The sequence below is a fragment of the Nerophis lumbriciformis genome, linkage group LG03 (genome assembly GCF_033978685.3).
Source record: "Nerophis lumbriciformis linkage group LG03, RoL_Nlum_v2.1, whole genome shotgun sequence".
NCBI classification, from domain to species: domain Eukaryota; kingdom Metazoa; phylum Chordata; class Actinopteri; order Syngnathiformes; family Syngnathidae; genus Nerophis; species Nerophis lumbriciformis.
The window spans coordinates 33,934,211-33,957,871 of NC_084550.2; the positions used below are offsets into that span (position 1 = coordinate 33,934,211).

The 23,661-nt window shown below is 37.6% G+C and overlaps 1 protein-coding gene across 6 annotated transcripts in view; it reads left to right on the top strand.

Annotated features, from left to right (window-relative positions):
- The window catches only part of rap1gapb (RAP1 GTPase activating protein b), a 519,058-nt gene that overhangs the window by 314,430 nt on the left and 180,967 nt on the right, over positions 1 to 23,661 (top strand). For 2 of the 6 annotated variants that reach the window (XM_061937644.2, XM_061937646.2), the window contains exon 1: positions 14,639 to 17,642. The exons of the other annotated variants lie outside the window; for them this stretch is intronic. In XM_061937644.2, coding sequence (XP_061793628.1) covers positions 17,559 to 17,642 — 84 coding nt within the window. In that variant the 5' untranslated portion in view covers positions 14,639 to 17,558. Of the gene's footprint in view, positions 1 to 14,638; positions 17,643 to 23,661 lie in introns of those variants that run through there. 6 annotated transcript variants of the gene reach the window in all.

The window sequence follows — 23,661 nt, forward strand, 5'->3', positions numbered from 1 at the left end:
AGAGCATCACCATGGACCAAACCCAGCGTCTGGTGATGTCTATGTGTTCCACACTTCAGGCTGTCATTGACTGCAAAGGATTTGCAACAAAGTATTAAAAAGTGACAATTTGATTTATGATTATGTTAGTTTGTCCAATTACTTTTGGTCCCTTAAAAAGTGGAAGGCACATATAAAATGTGTTGTAATTCCTACACCGTTCACCTGATTTGGATGTAAATACCCTCAAATTAAAGCTCAAAGTGTACACTTAAAGCACATCTTGATTGTTTCATTTCAAATCCATTGTGGTGTTGTACAGAGCTGGAATACTGACAATTGTGTCAATGTCCAAATATTTATGGACCTAACTGTATATATATGTGTATATATATATATATATATATATATATATATATATATATATATATATATATATATATATATATATATATATATATCTCGTATTTTTCGGAGTATAAGTCGCACCCGAGTATAAGTCGCACATGCCGAAAATGCATAATAAAGAAGGAAAAAAACATATATAAGTCGCACTGGAGCCCGGCCAAACTATGAAAAAAACTGCGACTTATAGTCCGAAAAATACGGTATATATACTGTTTTTGATTCATTAGTACCGATGCTATACTACCGGGATACCGTACAACCCTAAATTGAACATATTCAGCCTCCTGACATTAAAAGGTAATGAGAAGATGTATCATCTTTTCCCACACATCAGCATTAGGAGACACTTTCCAAGTCACGGTGTGAGCCTGCCGCTGCATCCTGGTCTTTACTTAAGTACAATCTGTGGAACTTTCCACTTTCATTCATTTGTCAAAGAAGCTCTTATGAGTCACTTTTGAAATAACACTCAAAAGATATCAATTCGTTTGTGTCAGTGCTCACAAAGATACACTGTTTTTAGCCTCAAGGCTTTGTTTTAGCCAGACGTTTGGGGTGAGTCACGGCCCACTTTGTGTGCCGGGTGAAAGGTGCATCCTAGCCCAGCCCCTGGAAGTCTGCTTGGCAGTGCCTGATGGACTCTCTGCATCAGATGTAGACCTGCAGCACTTAGTTCCTCTCTAATTCATAGCATAGGAGACCTATTATTTCTGTCTCACTGCTCATGCAATTTGCAAGCAAGCAGCTCGCGTCTGTACGTGTACAGTGCACAGTATATATGCTGCTGCCAGGAACTGATTTACATACTTTGTGTTTTTTTTTTTACTCAGGCCTCAAATTTGAAATTTTTAAGGTCAAGGCAAGTGTTGCCTTAAAGTAGGGCTCATATTTTAGGGCACCAAGGCAAGTTAGAAGGGCACCAAGGCCATACTTGCCAACCTTGAGACCTCTGATTTCGGGGAGGGGGGCGTGGTTGGGGGCGGGGCGTGTTTTGGGGGCGTGGTTAAGAGGGGAGGAGTATATTTACAGCTAGAATTCACCAAGTCAAGTATTTCTTATATATATATATATATATATATATATATATATATATATATATATATATATATATATATATAAAATAAATACTTGACTTATATATATATATATATATATATATATATATATATATATATATATATATATATATATATATATATATATATATATACATATATATATATATATATATATATATATATGTATATATATATAAGAAATACTTGACTTCCAGTGAATTCTAGCTATAAATATCTATTTATTTTATTATATACAGTATATATATATATGTATATATATATATACAGTGTATGTATATATATATATATGTATATATATATATGTCTTAATAAGGTTATCCAAAAAATAGTGCTCGATACCGTAGTAGAGCGCAATATATGTATGTGTGGGAAAAAAATCACAAGACTACTTGTAGAGATGAAGTAGTCTTGTGATTTTTTTCCCACACATACATACATGTATATATATATATATATATATATTTTTCAAGTATTTATTTTGTTTATATATATATATATATATATATATATATATATATATATATATATATATATATATATATATATATATATATATATATATGTATATATATATGTATATATATATATATATATATATATATATATATATATATATATATATATATATATATGTATGTATGTATGTATGTACGGCGTGGCGAAGTTGGTAGAGTGGCCGTGCCAGCAATTGGACTGTTGCTGGCACGGCTATTGTTGATGGCTGCTGGTTAGCGCCTTGCATGGCAGCTCCCGCCATCAGTGTGTGATTGTGTGTGTGAATGGGTGAATGTGGTAATATTGTTAAAGCGCTTTGAGTACCTTGAAGGTAGAAAAGCGCTATACAAGTATAACCCATTTATCATTTATGTATGTATGTATGTATGTATATATATATATATATATATATATATATATATATATATATATATATATATATATATATATATACTGTGTATATGTATGTACTGTATGCATATATATATATATAAACAAAAAAAATACTTGAAATATATATATATATATATATATATTATATATATATACATATATATATATATATATACATACACTGTGTGTGTATATATATATATATATATATATATATATATATATATATATATATATATATATATATATATATATATATATATATACTGTATATAATAAAATAAATATATATTTTTAGCTAGAATTCACTGGAAGTCAAGTATTTCTTATATATATATATATATATCAAGTATTTATTTTGTTTATATATATATATATATATATATATATATATATATATATATATATATATATATATATATATATATATATATATATATATACATATATATATATATATATATATATAAACAAAATAAATATTTGAATTTCAGTGTTCATTTATTTACAAATATACACACACATAACACTCATCTACTCATTGTTGAGTTAAGGATTGAATTGTCCATCCTTGTTCTATTCTCTGTCACTATCTTTCTAACCATGCTGAACACCCTCTCTGATGATGCATTGCTGTGTGGCACGCACAAAAGTGCTTTCATCAAATGCACTAGAGTCTGGAATCTTCCATCTCTCCTGAGCATGGCCCAAAACCGGTCAATCCTTGCTTCCTGAGAAAGGTCTTCACTGCCAAGCACTTGGTAGTCCAGTACTTCTTCCCGGAGGCTATCCAGGTCTAATCGCAGCTGCGGCTTGGAACTTACAGGCATATTTCTTCATCTTACTCGTCGTCGGCGTCCCCACGGCTGTATCTTCCTCGTTCTTCTGCTTCGTCTCCTTGTTGTGTGCGCAGTTGTGCACTGCACTCTCTAAAAGCCCTAGATGTTATTGTCACATATGCATGTACAGTAGATGGCAGTATTGTCCTGTTTAAGCGTGTCACAACATTGCTGTTTACGGCAGACAAACTGCTTTACGGTAGACGAAAACGTGACTGCTGTTGTTGTGTGTTGTTACCGCGCTGGGAGGACGTTAATGAAACTGCCTAACAATAAACCCACATAAGAAACCAAGAATTCGCCCTCCATCATTCTACAGTTATAACGTGATTGGGCAGGCACGCTGTTTGTATTGTGGGAAAGCGGACGTGGACTCACTCAGGTCCGCATGGAGCTGGAGGGGGCGTGGCCTCCAGCTCCACCTGAATTTCGGGAGATTTTCGGGAGAAAATTTGTCCCGGGAGGTTTTCGTGAGAGGCGCTGAATTTCGGGAGTCTCCCAGAAAATCCGGGAGGGTTGGCAAGTATGACCAAGGCAAACATTTTTTATTTTTTTGAGGCAAGGGCTCCAAAGCATGCGTGCATACTCTATATATTAGGGCTGCGAATCTTTGGGTGTCCCACGATTCGATTCAATATCGATTCTTGGGGTCACGATTCGATTAAAAATCGATTTTTTTCGATTCAACGCGATTCTCGATTCAAAAACGATATGTTTCCGATTCAAAAGGATTCTTTATTCATTCAATACATAGGATTTCAGCAGGATCTACCCCAGTCTGCTGACATGCAAGCAGAGTAGTAGATTTTTGTAAAAAGCTTTTATAGGACAATGTTTTATGAACTGATTGCAATAATGTACATTTGTTTTAACTATTAAATGGACCAAAAATATGACTTATTTTATCTTTGTGAAAATATTGGACACAGTGTGTTGTCAAGCTTATGAGATGCGATACAAGTGTAAGCCACTGTGACATTATTGTTCTTTTTTTTTCCATAAATGTCTAATGATAATGTCAATGAGGGATTTTTAATCACTGCTATGTTGAAATTGTAACTAATATTGATGCTGTTGTTGATAATATTCATTTTTGTTTCACTACTTTTGGTTTGTTCTGTGTCGTGTTTGTGTCTCCTCTCAATTGCTCTGTTTATTGCAGTTCTGAGTGTTGCTGGGTCGGTTTTGGTTTTGGAATTGGATTGCATTGTTATGGTTTTGCTGTGTATTGTTTTGTTGGATTGATTAATAAAAAAAATAAATAAATAAAATAAAAACAATAGATTTTTGAAAAATGAGAATCGATACTGAATCGTACAACGTGAGAATCGATTTTTTCCCACACCCCTTTTATATAAATATATATATATATATATATATATATATATATATATATATATATACATATATATATATATATATGTATATATATATATGTCCATCCATCCATCCATCCATTTTCTACCGCTTATTCCCTTTGGGGTCGCGGGGGGCGCTGGAGCCTATCTCAGCTACAATCGGGCGGAAGGCGGCGTACACCCTGGACAAGTCGCCACCTCATCGCAGGTGGCGACTCGCATATATATGTAAACTTTCAATTTTTTTTAAAGTCACATTTTCCACATTTTTAAAAATAATTTCGATTTAGCGCAAAACTTTTTACCTCATAATTTAAATGTATCTCATAATTTCGATTCATCTCATTTCCAATTTGATCTCATTATAATGTATTTTTATGTCATAATTGTGATTTTTTTTTTATCTTAAAATTTCGACTCATCTTATTTCGATTTTTCGATCTCATGATTGTGGCTTCATTTCAGGATTTCCCACTTTTTTTCCTCAGAATTTCCACTTTATATAATAGTTTTTATGTCACGATTTAAATTTATCTAATGATTTTGACTATCTCATAATTGACTTTTTATCTCATAGTTTAAATGTATCTCATGTCAAATTTGATCTCATTATGGATTTTTATGACATAATTAAGACTCATAATTAGGACTTTTTATCCCATTTCGACTTTATCTCATAATTGTGACTTATCTCGTAATTTCGATTTTTTTTTTTAATCATGACTTTTTATCTCATAATTTGGATTTAACACTTCAAATTTTATCTCATGAATATGGATTTTTATGTCATATTCCGGCTTCCTCCCACCTCCAAAGACATGCACCTGGGGATAGGTTGATTGGCAACACTAAATGGTACCTGGTGTGTGAATGTGAGTGTGAATGTTGTCTGTCTATCTGTGTTGGCCCTGTGATGAGGTGGCGACTTGTCCAGGGTGTACTCCGCCTTCCGCCCGATTGTAGCTGAGATAGGCTCCAGCGCCCCCCCCCCCCCCCCCCCGCGACCCCAAAAGGGACAAGCGGTAGAAAATGGATGGATGGATGGATGGATATATATAAACTGTTTTTTTAATTATTATTAATATAAACTTGTCAGCTTTTTGTCATTTCATGATGCCTTTATCTCTATTTTAACATTTTGATGAAGGGAAGTATTATTATTATTTTTTTTTATGATTATAAAACTATCTGTATTACATGTATGCTAACGTAGTGTACGCATGTCAACCCATAGGGGGCGCCACAAACGTAATTTACAAGCAACGCGAAAAGTTAGGACACCCCAATGGGTAGATAGCGAGAATTTCTATCATCCAGCCAGAAAATATGGTGAAATTACACTTTTGAAGCTAATATCTTTTTATATCTAGCCACTTTTCTCAAGTTTAGCTCATTTTCTTCACATTTAAGGTGGAAACTCCATTTTGGATGGATAGATAGCATTTATATTTAGATTTAACATTTATATTTACAAACCCCGTTTCCATATGAGTTGGGAAATTGTGTTAGATGTAAATATAAACGGAATACAATGATTTGCAAATCCTTTTCAACCCATATTCAATTGAATGCACGACAAAGACAAGATATTTGATGTTCAAACTCATAAACTTTATTTTTTTTTTGCAAATAATAATTAACTTAAAATTTCATGGCTGGGAAAGGGCATGTTTACCACTGTGTTACATGGCCTTTCCTTTTAACAACACTCAGTAAACGTTTGGGAACTGAGGAGACACATTTTTGAAGCTTCTCAGGTGGAATTCTTTCCCATTCTTGCTTGATGTACAGCTTAAGTTGTTCAACAGTCCGGGGGTCTTCGTTGTGCTATTTTAGGCTTCATAATGCGCCACACATTTTCAATGGGGGACAGGTCTGGACTACAGGCAGGCCAGTCTAGTACCCGCACTCTTTTACTATGAAGCCACGTTGATGTAACACGTGGCTTGGCATTGTCTTGCTGAAATAAGCAGGGGCGTCCATGGCAACATATGTTGCTCCAAAACCTTTCAGCATTAATGGCGCCTTCACAGATGTGTAAGTTACCCATGTCTTGGGCACTAATGCACCCCCATACCATCACAGATACTGGCTTTTCAACTTTGCGCCTATAACAATCCGGATGGTTCCTTTCCTCTTTGGTCACTTACAGATGTAGCGACCAACTGTAGTTACTGACAGTGGGTTTCTGAAGTGTTCCTGAGCCCATGTGGTGATATCCTTTACACACTGATGTCACTTGTTGATAACAACACTCAATAAACGATTGGGAACTGAGGAAACTACGGTAATTGTTGAAGCTTTGAAAGTGGAATTCTTTCCCATTCTTGTTTTATGTAGAGCTTCAGTCATTCAACAGTTCGGGGTCTCCGCTGTCGTATTTTACGCTTCATAATGTGCCACACATTTTCGATGGGGGACAGGTCTGGACTGCAGGCGGGGCAGGAAATTACCCGCACTCTTTTTTTTACGAAGCCACGCTGTTGTAACACGTGCTGAATGTGGCTTGGCATTGTCTTGCTGAAATAAGCAGGGGCGTCCATGAAAAAGACGGCGCTTAGATGGCAGCATATGTTGTTCCAAAACCTGTATGTGCCTTTTAGCATTAATGGTACCTTCACAGATGTGTAAGTTACCCATGTCTTGGGCACTAATGCACCCCCATACCATCACAGATGCTGGCTTTTGAACTTTGCGTCGATAACAGTCTGGATGGTTCGCTTCCCCTTTGGTCCGGATGACACGATGTCGAATATTTCCAAAAACAATTTGAAATGTGGACTCGTCAGACCACAGAATACTTTTCCACTTTGCATGAGTCCATCTTAGATGATCTCGGGCCCAGAGAAGCTGGCGGCGTTTCTGGGTGTTGTTGATAAATGGCTTTCGCTTTGCGTAGTAGAGCTTTAACTTGTACTTACAGATGTAGCGACCAACTGTATTTACTGACAGTGGTTTTCTGAAGCGTTCCTGAGCCCATGTGGTGATATCCTTTAGAGATTGATGTCGGTTTTTGATACAGTGCCGTCTGAGGGATCGAAGGTCACGGTCATTCAATGTTGGTTTCCGGCCATGCCGCTTACGTGGAGTGATTTCTCCAGATTCTCTGAACCTTTTGATGATATTATGGACCGTAGATGTTGAAATCCCTAAATTTCTTGCAATTGCACTTTGAGAAACGTTGTTCTTAAATTGTTTGACTATTTGCTCACGCAGTTGTGGACAAAGGGGTGTACCTCGCCCCATCCTTTCTTGTGAAAGACTGAGCATTTTTTGGGAAGCTGTTTTTATACCCAATCATGGCACCCACCTGTTCCCAACTAGCCTGCACACCTGTGGGATGTTCCAAATAAGTGTTTGATGAGCATTCCTCAACTTTATCAGTATTTATTGCCACCTTTCCCAACTTCTTTGTCACGTGTTGCTGGCATCAAATTCTAAAGTTAATGATTATTTGGCAAAAAAAAAATGTTTATGAGTTTGAACATCAAATATGTTGTCTTTGTAGCATATTCAACTGAATATGGGTTGAAAATGATTTGCAAATCATTGTATTCCGTTTATATTTACATCTAACTCAATTTCCCAACTCATATGGAAACGGGGTTTTATATATATGTGTGTATACATGTGTGTATATGTATGTTTATATATGTGTATATATGTATATGTATGTATATAAATATGTATAAATGTATGTATGTATACATTAGAGTTGGGAATCTTTGGGCACCTCACGATTCAGGAGCTACGATTTGATTAAATTGTATGTTTGTATGTATGTTTGTATGTACATATATGTGTGTATATATATGCATATGTTTATTTTTGGCTTCTATAAATGAACTAGCAATGCTTATTAAGGATTAAAATCGATACATTGATGGTGATGATGATGATGTCTGCAGGGTCCAATCAGATCATTGCGTGAGTCGCGGTAGTCGCTTAAAAAGAAGCTCGCAGTGTGTTTTGTTGAAATAAACCTTCAGCACTGCACTGCATTGTGGGAGGTTCCAGTTTAAATAGAGCCCATGGAGGGGCCCGTTTTAGCCCACAGGAGATCCAACAATGTCCATTTAGGAGGCGAGCAGAGCTTCGAGTGGATCATCCAGAGCTCTGCAGCCATTGATTGACTCTCTGAAGTCTAGTGTGCCGTGAGAGGCTGAGAATAGCCCTGAGATGGTCACTGTGTGGGAATATTGCCTCCGATGCAAATCATTTCTTGCTTTACCCCCAGGAGACAAAAAGATGTGCTGCTCTTGTGTGGACTTAATGGAGTCGTGGAGCTTCGACTCGCTGTCGTTCTCGGATATTTATGTCCTCCTTTTGTGTGCAATGCATGCTGGGTGTTTGACGACCTCCGTGGCGAGTCTGCCAGGCGAGCGGCGGCTCGTTAATGAGTGCGCCCCGCATGTGGCGCTCCACTCTGAGATGAAGAGATCTCAGCCCTGCATGCTTTCCTGCACCGCAGGGCCTTCTCCTTGTCTCGTTGCAGGAGAACCTCCTCCAAAGCTGGAGGGCAAAAAATAAGACTACAGTAGAACATTTTGTGGAAAAATAATGACACAACTTGGGTGTTGAAACCATGATCGCTTGTGACGTCATCTTCGTGCTGCAGCAAGGGTGTCCACACGTGTTCTCCCTTTATTTTGTTATTAAACACTAAATCAGAATCAGAAAATTCCAGGAATTATCAGTTTTCCAAAAAGCCTTTTTTTCCCCTTTCCCTGGAAAGTTTTCACAGTCCACATTTTTCAACCGTTTTTGACCATTCCACCTTCAAAACATTCTTTTTAATTGGGACAACAAAACGACCAATTTTTGTTTTCGTACAAATTCCCGCTTTTCCTGACATTCCAGGAAATTTGACATGCCCATTTAAATTTAAATTGGTACTACGTCAACATTTGTCAACCGATTCCAAAAATTCCTACACCAACCTATTCATATCTTCTAGGACAATTGTTGTATTACCTATATTTTAAAAAATTCCCATATTTCCAGATATTACCAATTTTCTAAGAAATTCCCATTCAAATGAATGGACATACTCATAGTTCTACAATGCCGGTTTTCCAGGAATTTCCGGTAATTTTCTCCCCTTTTACAATGAATGGGCAATATACAATCGACTGCATATACATTCAAGCCAGCATGTTTCCCGGTTACGAAAATTCCCCGATTACCCGGAATTACCAGGAATGTCCCCCCATTGACAATGAACGGGCAATATACAAATCTGTCCATATGCCACATTTTTCGACCGATTTGAACCGTTCCAACATCCACACCATGGGTCACCAACCTTTTTGAAACCAAGAGCTACTTCTTGGGTATTGATTAATGCGAAGGGCTACCAGTTTGATACACACTTAAATAAATTGCCAGAAATAGCCAATTTGCTCAATTTACCTTTAACTCTATGTTATTATTAATAATTAATGATATTTATCTTTGTGGAAACACTGATCATCTTAATGATTTCTCACAATAAATATATATATATATATATATATATATATATATATATATATAGAAACAGATAAATATCAATATGCAACACTTTATTTTTATATTTTCTCTAAGTGCACATTTTTCAAATTGAACATTTTCAAATGATCACTTCTAAGACAGTCTTGTGAAATCACAATATCCCATTTTAACTAGCTAGCCACTAACATTTTTTAAGAAATCATGAATTACTTTGCACCATATTTGTACAAATAATAACTCATGTAAAATACAAAAGTCAACTCTCAAATTTTTTAATAAATCATGTCACTCTTTGAACTGGACACCAAATCTGTTATCTGTTTCTTTGTCAGTTAGTGGGAAGCCTGGTATTTCATGCTGTTAACTAGTGTGTTGTACTCTGGTGTGTAACTTGACACTGCAACTCTCAGTGAGTCTTGCAGATATGCATCAGTGAGGCGTGTTCTGTGTTTCTTCTTGTGTTTGTTCATGTCAGAAAAGGCTGATTCACATTGTCATTCCGTCGTACATTTTTTTTCCTTTTACGGAAGGTTTTTTGTAGGGAATAAATGATGAAAAAAACACTTAATTGAACGGTTTAAAAGAGGAGAAAACACGAAAAAAATTAAAATTTAATTTTGAAACATAGTTTATCTTCAAGTTCGACTCTTTAAAATTCAAAATTCAACCAAAAAAAGAAGAGAAAAACTAGCTAATTCGAATCTTTTTGAAAAAATTAAAAAAATCATTTATGGAACATCATTAGTAATTTGTCCTGATTAAGATTAATTTTAGAATTTTGATGACATGTTTTAAATAGGTTAAAATCCAATCTGTACTTTGTTAGAATATGTAACAAATTGGACCAAGCTATATTTCTAACAAAGACAAATCATTATTTCTTCTAGATTTTCCAGAACAAAAATTTTAAAAGAAATTCAAAAGACTTTGAAATAAGATTTAAATTTGATTCTACAGATTTACTAGATTTGCCAGAATAATTTTTTGAATTTTAATCATAGTAAGTTTGAAGAATTATTTCACAAATATTCGTCGAAAAAACAGAAGCTAAAATAAAGAATTAAATTAAAATGTATTTATTATTCCAGTGTTTTTCAACCTTTTTTGAGGCAAGGCACATTTTTTTTTACATAAAAAAATACGGAGGCACACCACCAGCAGAAGACGTTAAAAAAATGAAACTCCACCAGGTCGTTGTGCCTTATTTTGAGTGTGTTGTTGTTTTCCTGTGTGTAGTGCTTTAGTTCTTGTCTTGCGCTGTTATTTTGGTGGTCCTTCCTGTTTTGTTGGCGTTTTCCTGTAGCAGCTTCACGTCTTCCTTTGAGCGCTATTCCCCGCACCTGCTTTGTGTTAGCAAGCAAGACTATTTCAGTAGTTGCTATCCTTCTTTGTGTGGACATTGTTGATTGTCATGTCATGTACGGATGTACTTTGTGGACGCCGTAAGTTTTTGCTGTCGTCCAGCATTCTGTTTCTGTTTACTTTGTAGCCAGTTCAGTTTTACTTTCGTTTTGCATAGACATTGCCTTTTCCTTTCCCTTTTGTTCATTTATGGTTTAAGCATTACATACCTTTTTTACCTGCACACTGCCTCCCGCTGTGGTCTGCATTTTGGGATCACATCCTGGTCTCACCCGACACATTCCGACTTTTACAAAGAAATTAACTACCTGCTGCCACTTACTGACATGGAGTATTACGTGGTGACCCTGCCGAGTTCTACACAGCACAGGCACTAATCAACGGCTCATTATTTGCAGATTATAATTATTGATATTTTTTGAACCAATTAGGTGAAGTTGCATAATTTCCCAGGGCACACCAGACAGTATCTCACGTAGGGATGTCCCGATCCGATATTTGGATCAAATCGGCTGCCGATATTTGCCAAAAATTGCGTATCGGTAAGGCATGGGAAAATGCCGATCCAGATCCAGTTTAAAAAAAAACTCTGGTCCGTGTTATCCAACGCACCGATTTAAATAATACATTCCACTTTTCTGCTGCTCTGTAATTTCCGTTCCGCATTTTCCAGCACACCTTCAACACATCCACAATTCTCACGCAGTTGCTTTTAGGTGCTGGCATTACACGACAGGCTCTTCTCACTCTTTTCTGTGTCTGTGCTTCTCACAGACAGCAAGCGCACCTTCTTACACACGTCACATACTGTCACGACATACGTCACATACTGTCATGTCATACGTCACATATGTATACGTCATACGTCACATACTGTCACGTCATACGTCACATACGTATACGTCCTCCCCGAGCAGAGAGGTAGCAGCATGGCTAACGTTAGCTGTGATGCTAGCGCAGCCGTGTGACCAACGTTCTCTCTAAGGTGCGCGCTTGTGCAATTGTGCACTGTTTAAGCGTCCTCTGCGCATAGCAAATCTATGCCACGCACAAAATCAAGTAAAAAAATAAGCGCATAACAATTTTCGACACACGGACACGACAGAGAAAACAGTTTTTGTCATCATTGTTCAAATATTATAACGTCTGTCGAGACGCTTATCTCCATTCGGTGCCACACGTCCACACCATCAAAATGCTGAGGCCAAAAATTTCCACATCAACACCGTATGAAAAAATTAGTGATTTTTTTAGTTGTGATTTCCTTCTCTGCATGAAAGTTTAAAAGTAGCATATATTAATGCAGTATGAAGAAGAATGTTTTAATGTAGACATGCAAGCCTTGAAAGAACATTTTGAAAATCAAGACTACATTTCCTGCAAATGGGTGCTGCGTGGGTTCCCTCCGGGTACTCCGGCTTCCTCCCACCTCCAAAGACATGCACCTGGGGATAAGTTGATTGGCAACACTAAATTGGCCCTAGTGTGTGGATGTGAGTGTGAATGTTGTCTGTCTATCTGTGTTGGCCCTGCGATGAGGTGGCGACTTGTCCAGGGTGTACCCCGCCTTCCGCCCGATTGTAGCTGAGATAGGCTCCAGCGCCCCCCACGACCCCAAAGGGAATAAGCGGTAGAAAATGGATGGATGGATGGGTGCATTTCTACCCTATATTTTAACTTTAGATTTATTCTCATATCAAACTCTTTTGGCTGTCTTTTTGACACTTACATCCGGCGCCCCCCTCCACACCCTGGATTATAAATAATGTAAATAATTCAATGTGATTATCTTGTGTGATGACTGTATTATGATGATAGTATATATCTGATAGTATATATCTGTATCATGAATCAATTTAAGTGGACCCCGACTTAAACAAGTTGATAAACTTATTGGGGTGTTACCATTTAGTGGTCAATTGTACGGAATATGTACTTCACTGTGCAACCTACTAATAAAAGTCTCAATCAATCAATCAAAACACATAGAATCATCATACTGCTGTGATTATATGCATCAAGTGTTCATTCAAGGCAAAGGCAAAATATCGAGATATATATTGTGTATCGCAATATGGCCTTAAAATATCGCAATATTAAAAAAAGGCCATATCGCCCAGCCCTAGTTCAATGATGCCATTTCTGTTCGTCATGTATAATTTTGTCTATTTTGTGTTTATCCTTGAATAAACAGGTCAGTTTCTTGTTACCAACCATTGTAAGGCTGCAGCTAACGATTATTTTTCTATCGATTAATCTATAGATTATTTTTTTTTTCCGATTAATCGGTTAATCTATAGATTATTTTTTCGATTAATCTATAGATTATTTTTCCTTTTACCGATTATTTTTTTGATTTAAAATGAAGATGAAAAAATAAATGTTGGCCAGTTTTTTCAAAAGGCATGACTTTTATATACAAAAAAAAAAGTATGGCCACTCAGTCAACATTGACAACAACATGACAAAATATTCTGTAACAATGTAAACATTTAAAACTTTTAACATTTAACAAAATTAAAAGTAGCTTATTTGCTTTTTAATGTGCAAATATAAAAGTAAACATCCAGTGCAAATCTTAATATTCTGCAATAGTATAAGCATTTCTAAAGTAAAAGTATTGCTTATTTTGCTTTAAAATGTGCAAAAATAAAGATAAACATCCAATACAAAAAAGTGCAAAACGAAATATTCTGTAACAGTGTAAACATTTCAACAAAAGTAAAAGTATTGCTTATTTTGCTTAATAACACAACAATGATAGTATGATTAAAGTGAAAGTTAATTGTTGGTTTGTACATAGTATATGTAACTGTTAATGTTGTAAAAGGTATTTGCACAACTAATTAACGTTAGCGTTAAAGAGGAGCGCGTCTTTGTAAACACTGAACAGGCACGCCAAACGCGCCTCTCAGAGCGAAACAGTGTTTTAGTTTATGAATTTACAACGCAGATACAAATGACACATTCATGATTTTGTGTAATGATGACAACGTATACTCACGCGGACGATTGACTAGTTGATGGTGATGGCAAGAACGCTGTCGGGTGTTTTCTTTTCAAATGTTCCTTCATAGCCGTTGTGCTGCTATGATAGGCCATTTCCGCTCGACACAGTGTGCATACAACAACTGTCAAGTGTTTTGCTTTTTTCGCTGTGCTTATCCCACACTTGAAGGGATGTACCAATGCTGAATGTGGCTTCTGGATTTCACTCAAAAGACCAGACCGTAGTTACTTTTTCCTTTTATTTTCCTTTAGTTTGCAACAGTTTTTCCAACCAAGAAACAGCTTCTTTTTTCTTCTTTAGTCTTTTTAGCAGTCTTTAGCAGTGTTAATAGACTTTAGTTTCTTTAGCTGTCATTAGCTGTCTTTAGTAGCCTTTAGTAGCCTTTAGTAGCCTTTAGTAGCCTTTAGCTTCTTTAGTAGGTGAAAAACCTTTAAGGACAAAACACCACAAGATTAACATGCTGTAAAAAATCAATCAATTATCAATCCCATAATTTACAACTATTAATTAGGCTATCAAACTCTTAACCATTAAACAAGTGCAAGAAAATGGACACATATTTTCCCTTTAAGTTAAAACAGATTTTAAATAAATTGTCTCAACATAAATGCACCAAGATACATATAAAATACATTTAACACCAGAAACACAATAGATAAATGCAACAGAAAACCCAATATGCAAATACATAAATACCTAACCAATTAACCACCTATTTAGATACATATTTAAAATCCATATTCAATATAAATATATTATTAATTTAGCAGTGAAACACTCAATCTTAAACGCTGTCTACTGGTAGAAAAATGCCCCTTTTTCTACGCCCTCACCAACACAGTTAAATCCAACACTTTAAATTGAGCGACTTCACCCTCCTGATGAAGCAAACTGCTCCAACATTTATCAAACTAAGCAAAGAATATCAACACTAAACAACAGTTACATAACACACTGTGTGTATTTAGCCTCCAGACTAAGCACGCTACATGCACACAACCCCCCCCCCCCCCATCTCACCAGCGCAACAGGTGCGCCACACCCACGAAGAGAAATATTAAATCTTACATACTTTTGGCACAACTCTGGGTTATCTGTAATGAACTAAACCTTTTTCCACTCTGCGCTGGCGTCTTTTGTACTCCTTGATTTGACACAGCGGTCTAATTACCGGGCTCGCGCACCAGCAGATGAGACAGGAGCGCGCCGCGTTATACCTGCGCGCGAACGTAAACTGATCGGCTCTGATTTTATAAGCCGACTGGCCGAAATAATGCCGAATTATATACATTTCCTGGGGTTGCCTAGGTGAATAGGGATGCGGATGTGCTCTAAGATAAAATATAATTTTATTAAGTGGGGTTTGGCTGGTTGCTAAACAGCCACGGTTGCGAGCTCGCGCTTCAGCTGACGAGACAGCTGTTCACCGCTACAACATTATTGGGCCGTTTATTGAAATACTCCCACACTTTTGACGACTTTTGGCGTGCTTTTTTTCCCTCGCTCGCACCGCTCGCATCATCTGCTTTGCGCTCCGCCATGACGGCAGTGTGACGTAAATATGCGACGCGTCGAAGCATAAAAACGACGTCGACGTATTTACGTAACCGATGACGTCGACTACGTCGACGCGTCGTTTCAGCCTTAAACCATTGTGTATTATTCAAACTCCCCTAATTCAGCTGGCTAGTTGTTATCAAGAGTACTAAAACCCCTTTCAACATGATTCTGACAACTAAGTAGGCTAAATAACTTTAAACTTTAATACATGCTCGGATAGGCCAGTATCGGTCAGTATCGGTATCGGTCAGTATCGGTATCGGATCGGAAATGCAAAAACAATATCGGTATCGGATCGGAAGTGCAAAAACCTGAATCGGGATATCCCTAATCTCACGGCACACTAGTGTGCCACGGCACAGTGGTTGAAAAACACTGTATTATTCTTTACATAAAAAAAATAAATTTACTTGAACGTTGATTTAAATTGTCAGGAAAGAAGAGGAAGGAATTTAAAAGGTAAAAAGGTATATGTGTTTAAAAATCTTAAAATCATTTTTAAGGTTGTATTTTTTCTCTAAAATTGTCTTTCTGAAAGTTATAAGAAGCAAAGTAAAAAAAATCAATGAATTTATTTAAACAAGTGAAGACCAAGTCTTTAAAATATTTTCTTGGATTTTCAAATTCTATTTGAGTTTTGTCTCTCTTAGAATTAAAAATGTCGAGCAAAGCGAGACCAGCTTGCTAGTAAATTAAAAAATAAATAAATAAATAGAGGCAGCTCATTGGTAAGTGCTGCTATTTGAGCTATTTTTAGAACAGGCCAGCGGGCGACTCATCTGGTCCTTACGGGCGACCTGGTGCCCGCGGGCACCGCGTTGGTGACCCCTGATCCACACACTCCACTCATTTCAGTTCTGCTCACGCGTATCGGCGGTTTGCACACGTAGCGAATTCACACGCAGTTCCTACCGAATTGCAAATTCTAGTTTTGTATATCATCGTTTATCCGACATTGTCATCCGAATAAAGAGAAAGTCATGGTAACTGGGATGACGATCGTAACTGCCGTAAAACAATTTGACGGAAGTGTGTAGTGAACGATGACGCCAGCCTTTCAAGATGGCTTCGGGCAATGCATTGTGGGATACTCTAGGAGCTTTTTCCTTCATGACGTCGAGAAAAACGAGCTTTGGAGCGCCTCGTCTTTCAACAGGAGGATATTTTGTGCTTCTAGTGACACGTGTTACTGTCAGAACATCTCTAAAAGGACACGTTGGCATAATCGGGCGCATTTAAGAGCGCTCTTTGTGCACAGAGAGGAAGACGAGTGTTCCCGTGTTGGTTGAACAAAAAGAGAAGCGTACACAATAGCGCTGTGTGTGTGTGTGTGTGTGTGTGTGTGTGTGTGTGTGTGTGTGTGTGTGTGTGTGTGTGTGTGTGACATCTGAAACATGTTGTTCCTCCCTACCTTCTACTTCCTGCACAGCAAATGTGCGCGTGTGCCGGACTGGCGTGTGGCACGTAAAAAAGAGGAAGGAAGTGGAATTTTATCCTCACATTTCAACATCAGACATCTCCTCGCACAACGACAACTCAACTCTCTTTGTTTCCTTTGCCGCCGAGCGTCTGGGCGGAAAACATGACGGAGCGCAGGTTCTCCTCGCACCGGCGGCTCCACGGCGCCCCCTGCAAGCCCCTGCTGAAGAGAAGGTGCCTGAGTGACGTGAGTACGTTTGGCTTGGCTACGAGTGGGAGCGTGGTGTTGCCGTAGCGATAGACTTGATGGGCTCGGGTTTCTGCTCCAAATGAGCTTCTCGTGTGACGCCCCCCCCCTCCTCGTCCCTCCGGTGACAGGCCGAGGACAAACCGTTCATGCGATTGACGCTTCGTGGCGACCCCTGACAGGGAAAATCAGCAACAACAAAAAGTACTTTGATATTTTTATCCCAAATGTCCTGAGGGTGACTTACATTCACTGCAAAGAAGACAGGGTATCAGTTAGAAGTGAAACTAACTTATTATGTATTAGTAATGTAACTACTGAGGCTGGGAGTCTTTGGGCATTCCATTCTTGGGGGTAATGATTCGATTCAAAATGATTCTCGATTCAAAATCGATACTTTTTTTTTTATAACATTGGGTGCCAGTTCTAAGATGAACTGCATTCCTCCATAAAATAGATAAATAGCTCTGGTAAATATCTATATTACTTAAAATAAAACTGGTTTTGTTGAATAAAATTCTACACAAACATTTAATAAAGTCAAGTACAAATAAGGCAACAAGAGAAGTATTCAACACTTCTCCTTTGTAAAGTAAATGTGTACAGCAAATATAGATCATCTACATCAACAATATGATTTGTCTAAGTGGCTGGACACAACTGATTTATTTATTTAATATATATATATATATATATATTTATTTATACATATACATATATATATATATATATATATATATATATATACACATATATATATATATATATATATGTATATATATATATGTACAGTATTTTTCGGAGTATAAGTCGCACCGGAGTATAAGTCGCACATGCCGAAAATGCATAATAAAGAAGGAAAAAAACATATTTAAGTCGCACTGCAGCCCGGCCAAACTATGAAAAAAACTGAGACTTATAGTCCGAAAAATACGGTATATATAAATAAAATCAAACATCAATTAAACATTTTTTTTTTAATCAATTTAGAATCGTTAAAAGTAAAAATCGAGATTTATTCGGAAGTAGAGAAGTATTCAACACTTCTCTTTTGTAAAGTAAATGTGTACAGCAAATATAGATCATCTACATCAACAATATGATTTGCCTGAGTGGCTGGACACAACTGATTTATTTATTTAATATATATATATATATATATATATATATATATATATATATATATATATATATATATATATATATATATATATATATACATATACATATATATATATATATATATATATATATATATATATATATATATATATATATATATATATATGTACCGGAGTTTTGGAGTATAAGTCGCACCGGAGTATAAGTCGCACCTGCCGAAAATGCATAATAAAGAAGGAAAACAACATATTTAAGTCGCACTGCAGCCCGGCCAAACTATGAAAAAAACTGCGACTTATAGTCCAAAAAATACGGTATGTATATATAAATAATAATGATAAATGGGTTGTACTTGTATAGCGCTTTTCTAACTTCAAGGTAATCAAAGCGCTTTGACACTACTTCCACATTTACCCATTCACACACATATTCACACACTGATGGAGGGAGCTGCCATGCAAGGGGCTAACCAGCACCCATCAGGAGCAAGGGTGAAGTGTCTTGCTCAGGACACAACGGACATGACGAGGTTGGTACTAGGTGGGGATTGAACCAGGGACCCTCGGGTTGCGCACGGTATATATATTTATATATTTATTTATATATATATATATATATATATTTTTTTTTTAAATTGTATTTATATATATATATATATATATATATTAGGGGTGGACAAGTTAATGCGTTAATTTCGAATTAACGCATCAATCTATTAACACCGACAATTTTTTTATCGCGCATTTGCGTATGTTGTTTACATGCTTTTATTTTGTTAACGCCTATTGCTGGCTCCTGCGGAAAAGGAAGGAGAACGCGGAAGAAAACAAAACAAGCATGGAGAAGAAGGGTAACTCAACAGAACTTTTACAGGGTCATTTTCATTATAAAGTACTTCCAGGCAGCGGATTTGACAGAAGCAAAGTGGTTTGTAGCCACTGCCAAGCTGAATTTTCTTTTTACAGGAGTACTTCCAGTCTAAAATATCACCTTAACGCCAAGCACACTGTTGATGCGAACAAACCATTCAACAAAGCAGAAAGTGGAGCCAGGCTTGGGCAGACTAGGTTAAATGCAGCGTGCGGGATTTGTATGTAGATTATATTTATTTTCCATAACAAACAGGATCACTTAAATACCCTGGCAGTAGCAATATGCTTGAATGTTTGTATTGACATTTTTTTAATTGATTTTCATAAAATATGCTATTTAACTGCTACTGTTTAACAAGTACCGATTTAAATTGTGTTTGCACAACAAATGTTTTGGCGCTTTTGTTCATATGGGAGAATATTCCAATAAAGGTGCACTACACACTACTTTTGAATTCATTATTGGGTTTTGTGTATACAATACAGTTAATCGTGATTAATCGGAGAAATAGTGTGATTAATTATGATTAAAATTGTTAATCGTTGCCCAGCCCTAATATATATATATATATATATATATATATATATATATATATATATATATATATATATATATATATATATACACATATATATATATATATATATATATATATATATATATATGTATACACACATATATATATATATATATATATATATATATATATATATATATATATATATATATATATATATACCGTATTTTCCGCACTATTAGCCGCACCTAAAAACCACAAATTTACTCAAAAGCTGACAGTGCGGCTTATAACCCGGTGCGCTTTATATATGGATTAATATTAAGATTCATTTTCATAAAGTTTAGGTCTCGCAACTACGGTAAACAGCAGCCATCTTTTTTCCCCGTAGAACAGGAAGCGCTTCTTCTTCTACGGCAAGCAACCGCCAAGGTAAGCACCCGCCCCCATAGAAGAGGAAGCGCTTCTTCTTCTACTGTAAGCAACCACCCGCCCCCGTAGAAGAAGAAGAAGCGCGCGGATATTACGTTTCATTTCCTTTGTGTGTTTACATCTGTAAAGACCACAAAATGGCTCCTACTAAGCGACAGGTTTCCGGTTCATGAAAAGACGCAATCTCTCCATCCGCATACGGACTACTATTTCACAGCAACTGCCTAAAGACTTTCAAGAAAAGCTGGCTACTTTCCGTGCATATTGTAAAAACAAGATAGCTGAAAAAAAGATCCGGCCAGAGAACATTATCAACATGGACGAGGTTCCACTGACTTTTGATATTCCTGTGAACCGCACTGTGGATACAACGGGAGCACGTACGGTGAATATTCGCACCACAGGGAATGAGAAATCGTCCTTCACTGTGGTTCTAGCTTGCCATGCTAATGGCCAGAAACTTCCACCCATGGTGATATTCAAAAGGAAGACCTTGCCAAAAGAGAACTTTCCAGCCGGCGTCGTCATAAAAGCTAACTCGAAGGGATGGATGGATGAAGAAAAGATGAGCGAGTGGTTAAGGGAAGTTTACGCGAAGAGGCCGGGTGGCTTTTTTCACGCAGCTCCGTCCATGTTGATATACGACTCCATGCGCGCCCACATCACGCTGGTTTTTAATATATTATTAAAGTTTGACTGACCTATCTGACTGTTTTTTTGACATTCCCTTTAGCGCAGTTAGATGCGGCTTATAACACGGGGCGGCTTATAGGTGGACAAAGTTTTGAAATATGCCGTTCATTGAAGGCGCGGCTTATAACCCAGGGCGGCTTATGGTGCGGAAAATACGGTATATATATATATATATATATATATATATATATATATATATATCAATATATATATATATATCTCTCTCTGGCATCTGTCGGTCTCGAGAGACAATAGAGTTTTGCGCACAAATGTCAATTCATGTCATGTGCAACGCCTGTTGTGACTATATAAGCCAATTCTTGACAGGCATGCTTTGTTGCAGTTCCTGCATACATATTGTATTGTTGGTTGATTCAGTAGGGGTGTGACTGTTCGCTTTCTACGTTCATGCTTCTCCTCCCACTGTCTTACTCTTCTTAAGTCACTCTGATGTACGCCCTCCTTCACTAACTTCCTCCATTTCCCACGTTCAGCTGAAGAAGCTTCCCAGTTTAATGGGTTGATGTCACTGGCCTTCATATCACGCTTACACACATCTTTAAAACGAAGGACAGGTCTTCCCACAGCCCTTGTTCCAGAGGCCAGTTCTCCGTACAAGATGTCTTTTGGAATGCGACTGTCATCCATTCGACTTACATGGCCAAGCCATCTCAGACGTCGTTGTGTAAGGAGAGCGAAGATTGTCTTCATTCCTGTTTTCTCGAGGATATCCTTATTCGGGATGCGATCCTGCCATTTGATTCCCAGAATCCGCCTCAGGCACCGAAGATGGAAGGAGTTCAAACGGCGCTCTTGGCGTGCATACGAGGTCCATGACTCGCTGCCATAAAGTAGAGTGCTGAGAACACAGGCTTGATAGATCTTCATTTTCGTGTTGATGGTTAGCAGTGTGTTCTCCCAAGCACGCTTGGAGAATCTAGCCATCGTTGTAGATGCTTTGCCGATGCGGATGTTGAGCTCGGCATCGAGAGAGAGATTGCTGGATATGGTTGAGCCAAGATAGGTGAAGTTCTCAACAACTTGCAGGGTGTGGTTTCCAATGGAGATCCTTGGAATGTTGCGCATATCTTGTCCCATAATGTTGGTCTTCTTGAGGCTTATAGTTAAGCCAAAGTCTTTGCATGCATCAGAAAAGCTGTTGATCAGCCTCTGTAGTGCTTCCTCTGATGGTGCGGCCAGAGCAGCATCATCTGCAAAGAGCATCTCTCTGATGAGGACTTTACGTACTCTAGTCTTTGCCCGGAGACGTGTGAGGTTGAACAGTTTCCCGTCGCTCCTTGTGTGTAGGTAAACACCATCGTCAGATGATTTGAATGCTTCTGACACTAGCAACGAGAAGAAGATTCCGAAGAGCGTAGGAGCAAGCACGCATCCTTGCTTCACTCCATTCTCAATTGGGAATGGGACTGATGCGGAGCCGTCACACTGGATAGTTCCTTGCATATCTTCATGGAATGATGTTATCAGCTTCAACAGCTTTGGTGGGCAGCCTATCTTGTGCAAAAGCTTGAAGAGAGCCTTCCTGCTAACTAAATCGAAGGCCTTTGTAAGGTCGATGAAGGCGATATACAATGGTTGTCTCTGCTCACGGCATTTCTCTTGTAATTGTCTGATAGAAAATATCATGTCAATGGTCGATCTCCCCGACCTGAATCCACATTGTGATTCTGGATATACACGGGCAGCAAGCAATTGCAGTCTGTTGAGTAACACTCTAGCGAAGGTCTTCCCGACAGTGCTTAGGAGGGATATTCCACGGTAATTGTTGCAGTCGCTGCGATCCCCTTTATTTTTGTACAGTGTGATGATGTTTGAGTCACGCATATCCTGAGGAATTGTTCCTTCATCCCAGCATTGACATAGAAGCTCATGAAGATGGTCTAGAAGAACAGTGTCCTTACTGTTCTTGATGATCTCAGTGGGAATGCCATCGTTCCCTGGAGCTTTGCCACAGGTAAGGGAGTTGACTGCCTTCTTGAGCTCCGCTAAGGTTGGGAGCTTGTCGAGATCATCCATGACAGGTAGGTTCTCGATGTTCTCAATTTTAGTGTCATTGACTGCAATATCCCGGGAGTAGAGTTCCTGGTAGTGCTCGACCCATCTTTCCATCTGGAGCCCACGGTCTGTGATGACTTCTCCTGTGGAGGATTTCAGTGGCACTACCTTCTTGGTAGTTGGTCCGAAAGCTTTCTTCATACCTGTATACATGCCACGAGAATTACCGTTATCTGCAGCCAGTTGGATACTCTCGCAGAGGTCAAGCCAGTAGCTGTTAGCACATTGCCTTGCAATGCGTTTGGCTTTATTTCTTGTCTTCCTGAGAGCCTCAAGTGTCTTTGCAGATGGATCGTTCTTATAACT